The sequence below is a fragment of the Eptatretus burgeri genome, chromosome 3 (genome assembly GCF_056783735.1).
Source record: "Eptatretus burgeri isolate ZD-2024b chromosome 3, Ebu_testis_v1, whole genome shotgun sequence".
Taxonomy (NCBI): Eukaryota; Metazoa; Chordata; class Myxini; order Myxiniformes; family Myxinidae; genus Eptatretus; species Eptatretus burgeri.
Genome location: NC_140963.1, coordinates 26,550,131 through 26,558,719, shown reverse-complemented (window position 1 = coordinate 26,558,719; position 8,589 = coordinate 26,550,131). Strand labels below are relative to the sequence as shown.

At 39.6% G+C, this 8,589-nt stretch overlaps 1 protein-coding gene across 4 annotated transcripts in view; it reads left to right on the top strand.

Annotated features, from left to right (window-relative positions):
• The first annotated feature begins 353 nt into the window (after window positions 1–353).
• The window catches only part of LOC147029588 (5'-AMP-activated protein kinase subunit gamma-1-like), an 88,265-nt gene continuing 80,029 nt past the window's right edge, over window positions 354–8,589 (top strand). For 2 of the 4 annotated variants that reach the window (XM_085872739.1, XM_085872740.1), the window contains exons 1-2: window positions 354–597; window positions 6,454–6,593. In XM_085872739.1, the coding sequence (XP_085728865.1) occupies window positions 405–597; window positions 6,454–6,593 (333 nt within the window). In that variant the 5' untranslated portion in view covers window positions 354–404. The remainder of the gene's footprint in view (window positions 598–6,453; window positions 6,594–8,589) is intronic. The other 2 variants (XM_085872738.1, XM_085872741.1) reach the window with 2 other exon arrangements.

Genomic DNA, 8,589 nt, shown 5'->3' with positions numbered 1-8,589 from the left:
GTCGGGGTATATAGACAGATTTAAGGCAGGCTAAGACTGACAATGGCTCCCTGGAATTTGAAGTAAGCACTGTGGATGGTTAGTTGGTAGGCCCATTGGACAGAATACATTTTTTTAATAGCAATTATGGATTTCTCGAGATAAATAAAGCACCAAAAGCCCTTGTTTTGCCTTATTATGAACTAACTCCTCAAGACGTACATTTTTGAAGATGGAGTTCAAAATCAGAGTGTGCAGTAAAACTTTTGAGTGAATGCATGAATCAATCAATTGCTGTGTGATGACATTCATAAAACCAGCTGACGAGGCATGCACAACTAGCTAGGGAAGGCATAGCACAACTGTTGCCTCAAAATAATCAGGGTGCAAGCTGCAGCCATAAGGGCCTCTAAATATATCTCCGCATGGCCGCGGCACCGGTACACCATGCGAAGAGACGAGGAGACGGAGAGGGCGAAGGAGGTGATAGTATAGATAAAAGGAGGGCCATGTGGATTGAAGACAAATGTACTAAGACACCTGAGGGGTTAGATAAGGGTCAGGGTGGAAGGTGTGAAGATGATGAGTTGGAGAAACATAGATGGAAACTTGATGAGGGTAAGAAACATGTTCAGTATGTGCTCTGTGGTATGGAATTTGTTGCTTGAATTTTAGTCTGCGAAATTAAAATCTCTCCTCATTTCTTGTCTGTCTTGAAGGAGGTTTTGCTATATATATTATATTCCTGAATGTCGAAATGTTGGTGAAAAAATGTATTGTGAGGAATTGGGGGGGGGGGGAGTGATGGGAAGCTCAGCATAGTAGTGCATTCATCTTTGTTGCCTGGTTTTCAGTTTGATTCCAAAATATAGAACAGCAAATCAGTGCATACAGTGGAAGCTTCATCTTGGAGTATGCTGTCCTCATATGTTGGATGATCCTCATATGTGTATTTAAGTCATGCCAAACTTCAAGTTATCTCTGCATCCCTCCACCTCCGATCCCATGCTTGCATCATAAGAATAGCAATGGTGATAGGTAAATGCTATTTTGAATGTAGTCCCTTTTCTACATATTGGTTGCTATTCAGGATTAGAGAACAGGTAAAAGTGATGTGGACTAGGGTCGAGTGAATACCATTGGGAGGCAAAACCTCCACCTCCCAGGACACAAATAGGTCGTGAGTATCGTGACTGTACATGAAGCATTATTTGCTATTCTTATGAAGGAAGATAACAATGGGACCAAACGAGTAGTTCACTTTCTGTGCAGCAATAATACAAGTCCTCATCACGAACACAGCATCCAACCACACTTTAAAACGGGACGTGTAGATTTTACATCAAAATAACCAACTAAATAAATTGGTACATAGTGGATAGGTAAAGGCTGATGTTGGCTTAGTGGTTAGGGTGGCTGCCTTAGGATCTTCGGGTCATTAGTTTGAGGCCCATTGGCTGCTGAATTAACACCTGGTGGGGTTGACTCAGCCTGTCATCATTCTGAGGTTGGCGAAATAAGTACCAGTGTACTGGTAGAGGGGGCACAGCATAAATGGCATAGCCACACTTTATTTATGTGAATTGAATTATTATATATAATTGAAACTTTATAAAAAATTGAAACTTGGCCAATGTCAAGTACTCCGCATGGGAAATGTGTGTTTTTTGTTGATGCCATAGGTGGCTTTGATATGACGTCGTAATTGCACACGTCGAATGCTTTATCCGATCAGTGTGAAAAATTTTGAGGGTCATCTAGGGCTAAATTGTATGGGACAAAAAATGACGTCATCAGTCCTATGGTTTGGCATCCTTTATTTTTTTTTTTAACATAATAACGTTCAAAAATGATATTCTCCGAAATGGCTGAACAGATCGAGGGGAAATTTTACAGGTATGATTGCCTATCCATGAGGAAGAAAAAGTTCTCATCGTAGATCACATGGTTTGGCAGCTATATTGGATTTACCCTAAAACCTTAAAAAGATCATGTTTTTCTCGAACGGCTGGACAGATCGAGGAGAAACTTCACACATGTTTCACAAGCCTTGGGGATACCAGGGTATTCATAAATAATTAATAGGTCACATTGTCTGGCAACCATATTAGATTGAACGGAAATCTTTAAAAACAAAAATTAAAAAAAACTGGCAGCAAGAATTATTTATTATTTTGAATATGGGTTCATGGATTTAAATCAAACTTGGTACACGTATGTATAATGATGAAATAATGTGGGCGGAGGCATGGCTGGCGACGTCGAAGAGTGCCCTTGTGGTTTTTAATGTACAACATTGCCGTTATAGCCATCCTTATTTTGTCACTTAAAAAAAATAAATTAACAAAACCCTCGAACATGTCAATTTATTTGTCGAATATGCATACCTTACCAATAACTCCTTTAATTTTTGATAAACTTAACAGTTTTGGAATAATTTATTCGTTTGTTGTTAAGACCCAGAAAAAAGCATCCCGTGCTTAACCTTCCTCCATGTACGTATAATCACACCATCTATTTCAGTCCACTACAGGATGAAGGACTCTTTCGACAATTTTGGGGGTTGTTTGGCAAGCTTGACAGACTTGCCAAGTGTCGGTTCGCGAATGAGTCGTGGCATTTGCAATTTTTGTGATTTGTAATTTGTTCAGGTTGACGGCAATAAATCGCCTCGTCTTCATGAAACAAACCGTGGGATAGTTCACTTCCGCAGAATAATGCTAGCAGAAAGGATACCCAGCTTACAATCCACCCAATGATGTGACATGCACATTGTGAAGCAATACCCAGCCTGTGAAGCACCAATCCAACAGTTCATAGTCAGGACGAGGATTTAACCGAGACTAAACAGCTCCACAGTAAGTGCATACCTGTGCACCATCTTGTCAGACATATACATGCACAGGTTGGGCCACCTGATCAAGATCGGGTTATTTAGACCTTGGTAACCCATCAAGAAGATTGATTTTTAAAGCTGCAACAAAAAAAATATTCTCAGTCTCATGTTGTCGTTCATTTAACTTTGATTTTCAGACGTACACACAAATACATAGACAATTGCCTTGTGGTAGGGGGGAGAGGGGGTTGTGCCCTTACCTGACTGGGTACCCCCAGCACATATACAAAATTTGGTGGGGATTAGTCCAGAGGTATGGAATTGCATAGAAATCAAAGAAAAGGACACACAGACACACAGACACAGACACAGACACACACCCTTTGGTTTTGTATTTGGAACAATTTTCATTTTAAATCGCCCACAACACCTTCAGCCAAAAGAGCACAAGGTCAGACTACTTAACATATATACTTAACTACCCACCACTACGAAGGGCTTTTATGTATTCGTTACACAGAGTGGAATGGCAGAGAACAGCAAAAATTCCACCATTTTTATCTACTGCCCAACAAACAGAGGGTGACAGGAAGACACACAGATCCCTAAAACAAACAGCATATCAATGATCATGGAATGGACTGAACGGCTCAGATGGTTAAACAATTTTGGCTGAACAGAATAGCATTGAACAAATGATTACAAAAATATTTTTTATCTCTGTAAAAATTCCATATATTAAATCTATATTTATTATAGCTATAAAAATCAATAAAATAACAAAGAAAAAGAAATGGAGCAACATTATAACTAAGCATAGCAACCCTTAACCTTGTATTACCTTAGCGAAGCCCAACGCTTTACTCTTTTGGAATCGAATCAGGATTACAAATCATGGTCAGCTCAACCATACCATTCCACTCTCCGGGGAATTGTACTAATAAGAGGGGAAGAAGAATAATAATGAAGCTCTGGCTGAAAGTCAACATAGTGTAATGAGCTGGAGTGATGATGGGGCCTTGCTGCTGGAGAACAAAGATGGCACAGACGATGAAAAATTAAAGACATAATGCAGCATTTGTTCCACCACAAATTACAATGGATAATGATGTATGCCTATGGAGAGAAGCCCAAGCTGCATCATGCCATCAAAGTTTGCTTTCGAGCTTAGGAGCATGTGGCTCCACAGAACTGGGATGAGTGTATTTAGGTGACGGCTCCTCAAACTCCCAGAACAAACGATGGAGTGCACTTGATTCTCCACAACTTGTTGGTGGCCAGTTCGGTGTCTCTCCACTCGTGGTCTCAGCCATGGTTTATTCAAGCTGTGCTTCTCACACCTAACTCTGCACTCCACTGCTACACCACACGTGAACCAGTGATGTTGCAGCCAGAGATCCATATGGGTGAATCCCCCAGCTATGTCACATTCTTGTGAGCCAATAAATGAGCTGTTGCTGTTTTAGTAATCGGGTGTGTTCAGTTACCAAGCAGCTTGCTAGCACTTGAGAGCCAGCCGTTCCTTATCAATAGTTTTGATGGAGTGCTTGCTTGAGTTCTTTAGCCACGAGCGCTGCAAAAGAAACTTGGAAACTGAACACATCCCTGCTTTCCCGGCATACCTAGGCTGAATCATAAATTTTAAGTAAGCTTTCAAAACACCCTCTTCCACCACATCAGGGTATGCTAATTACCTCTGCCAATGAAGGTGGATAGACGTTATGTTTTCATCCCCATCTGTTTGTTGGGTTGCCGAAATAGGTGACCCTTATTGTCAGTAATTCTGTCTGTTTATTTGGATGTTTGTTTGTTTGTCATCAGCATAATTGGTAGTAAACGTGGGCCGATTTTGACCAAACTCGGGTGGTAGGTACATCTTATGACCTAGTGCTTTGGAAATTGTGATGGTTGCTAGGGACGCTTTGGTTCCCTAGTAACAGCCGAAAAACCTTCAAAATCGGTACCGGTCACGCGAAATCAACTCCGAAAGCCATTATCCCATGTAGACTGATGAAATTTGGCATGCATCATCTACAGGTGATGCTCTATCAAATATATTCTGGTTTTTGTGATATATGGAATAGTTTACCCGCAGCGCCCCCTACAAATGGGGTATGCCCAAAAATTGGCGAAAATTGAATGTCCCCTAGCGACCAGGTAAGTGCATCGATCCGAATGAAACTTTGCAGGTTCATAGCACGCAATGAGTACTACAACTTTGCCTCAGGACATATTGACCGATATTGCTTAGGTCAGGAGTCAACGGGCAAAAATCGATAATATGCAAGAGCTGGAGGTGCCTTCGCGCCAAATGCTACTCCTCCTAGGGTTATGGTCAGATGGTCATGAAAATTCACACTAATCATCTGGAATACATTGTGCACAAACGGTCAAGCCAGATTTTCGATTTATATCTTTGTTCACCCACAGCACCCCCTCGAACTTTGGGGATTTCCGATATCAAACTGCATTTTCGGTACTTTTCATTCAAATTGATACCGAGTAGTTATCTGTAGATGGAACTCGATGAGATTTGGTATGCATAATCGTAAGGTGATTCTCTATCCGCTATATGACATCCATTTTTTTCTATATCTTATAGTTTCCAAATGGTAACCCTCTCAACTTGGGTGTCCAATGGCCATTGAGCATTCCTCCTGAAAATTCAAAGTGCACGAGCTCCAAGATGGTTGAACCGAATCGAATGAATCTTTACATGCTTATAGACCGTAATGAGTACTACAACTTTGCTCATTTGCATAATGACCTATTTCGAGTAGGTCAGGGATCAAAGGTCAATAAGTTTTTGGTGATTTTGGTGATTTCCTGGAACTTCCGGGTGACTTCGATTTGGCAAAGGCTTCTGATTGGACAAATTTACCTTTTGGGACTTGTCACAATGATAATGAGAGTGGGTGTCGGAGATGGACGATCAGGAAAAGGGAAGTTGTGGATTCTTGTCGACTACATTTTGAAGGGGCTTTCAAGTAAATTGTATAATTAGAGCACTACATAGGAACGTTTTCTTTTCTTTTTTAATTGAAAAATGTTTTTGTAAAAAAAATGTTTTTTTGTCAAAGTTGCTGGTCTAACATGAAAACTTGGCAGGTAAAAAGACTGGCGATAGGCACCTAAATACATCCTTAATTGTATGAAATGAACAGGATGTGGATTGAGCTATGCAAACCACCATGGGAAGCAAGGGGAAGCTGACGTTTCGGCGCTCACCCTTCGATGAAGCATTTATCAGTACCACATTGTAGCTTGTAGCTCCTACAAAAAACATGGAATCTTGCTTCATGGTTTGTCCTTCAAAAGCCAAAACATCGATTTCTGCATGCTTCATGTGCAGTATTGTAATTCTGGGATCCATGATTGAATTCACACTATTACTGCTGGGCAGAGTATCACTGCCTGCACTTTAAAGGTTATATATTGGTGCGACACTTTGATTGTTTGGATGACAATGAATCACAGCATAGACGATCAATAAGTACGTGACATTACACCGGTGCAGTTAATTTGTATGTGGTGAAGGGGTGGTATCTCCACAGCACTTGATATCTATACCATTTTTACTCATCGTTTCCGGAATTTCCCCCAAAAATTGTTTTCAATCATTCCATTCCTACACCCAGAAGCTATTCTGGAGTTTGGAGTGGGCTCACACGGCGCATGGGGTGACACAGGTGTTTACTCCCGCTTCATGCGAGTACAAAGCTGCTACGAGGTCATCCCGACCAGCTCCAAACTTGTTGTCTTTGACACCTCTCTGCAGGTATTTACTGAAAAGCAAAAAGGCTCCGTGACAATCAGATTTTGAGATATTATAAGATTGCACATGCAACTTTTTGCTCATGCCATTTCTTCAGCTGTCTCGCTTGTCCTCTATTTGTCAGAAATTGTGGGTTTGTTATGACATCCATTATTATAGGAACTAAACATCATGAGAAAGCTTTGGAAAGGTGAAGTGTATGTAATTTATCCAACAATCTTAAAAAGGAAAACCTCGATAGCAGATGCAATACGATGACAAATGTGAGCCAGTGAAGCCAGCCAGTCCACCATCTGCTCCTCCCAAGAACACAAAATTAACCATTGTGAAAGCTTAACTGCAGGCAGATGTTTTTAGATCCTCGTGGAGGATCTCTAAGTCTTACTCACGTTGTTGTTCTTGCGGACTTTTTTGTTTCACAGCCTACAGTTTTCATCGATACTTACTGAAACTTGGCATATATATATATATATATATATATATATATATATATATATATATATATATATATATATATATATATATATATATATATATATATATATATATATATATATATATATATATATATATATATATATATATATATATATATATATATATTTACATATATATGTATATATATATATATATATATATATATATATATATATATATATATATATATCCTGGTGTTGGCTTAGTGGTTAGGGTGGCGGCTTGGGATCCCAGGATCCTGAGTTCAAGCCCCGTTGGCTGCTGAATTAACACCAGGGGGTTGACTCAGCCTGTCATCCTTCCGAGGTCGGCGAAATGAGTGCCAGTGTATTGGTCCCGGTGTATGCCCCGGTTAGAATAGGTATACCATATCCCTGTATGTCGTAAGAGGCGACCAGGGTTGGCGTCAGGAAGGGCATCCGGCCATAAAACATTGCCTCAAGAAAAAGCCAAACCCCTGCACAGCAGGGAAAAATGGCTGTAAAAACGGTCATTTTTTATATATTATATATATATATATATATATATATATATATATATATATATATATATATATATATATATATAAATACCCTGCACACAGTAACCATATCCGATTTTGAAAATTCCTCCGAGAAAAAAAGTTATGACGTCAAAATATCTCCGCTAATGGAAATCGCCAAAAAAGTTATCTCCGAAACTAGGCAAGTTTTTTTAATTCTGTTTGCGGGAATCGAACAGGGCATTAGCAGAGATGAATTACCACACATACGACACATCACTATGACATCATATCAATTTTTATGACGTCATTCCTATTTTTTGACATTTTTTGTTTCACAACCCAGAGTTTTCATCGGATCTTCGTGAAACTTGCCATGTATATGCAGAAAGCCCACGCGCAGGCGGTAACCATCTCCGATTTTGGAAATCCTTCCTAGAAAAAAGTTGACGTCATAATATCACCGCTAATAGAAATTGCCTATACCATTATCTCCGAAACTAGGCAAGCTGTTTGAATTTTGTTTGCGGGAATCAAGCCGGGCATTAGCACAGATTACAATTTATCGCAAACCTGATACATCACAATGATGTCATATTCGTTTTTATGATGTCATCATTAAGAGGACGAGGATCTTAGCTCATTTGCGCTTGTTTTTTGTAGCCTTTAATGACCTTTCAGGAAAAACAAATTATGATTGGCCTTTATGTTTTGAAGAGGCAAAAAAAGTTTGCCATTTCATTTTATCATCTCTTATCCAATATTTTCGTTTTTGTTTTTCTTCACTCTTACTGCAAAAAGGAAATTATCACGCAGGTTAACGTTACCATATGATTAACACTCACACAAGCTAGTGGTGCCTTCAATGTGTTTATAATTATTAGTAACATTAATAATTATTCGTAACATAGTGCCATTAATCAGTAGTAACAACGACAACAACAACAGAAATAACAATGGCCACCGGAATGAGGAAGTGCAGGGAGGAAATTGCCACCTCGCCCGCCTTTTGAAAGGGAGGGGGGGCAGCAGAAACTGCGT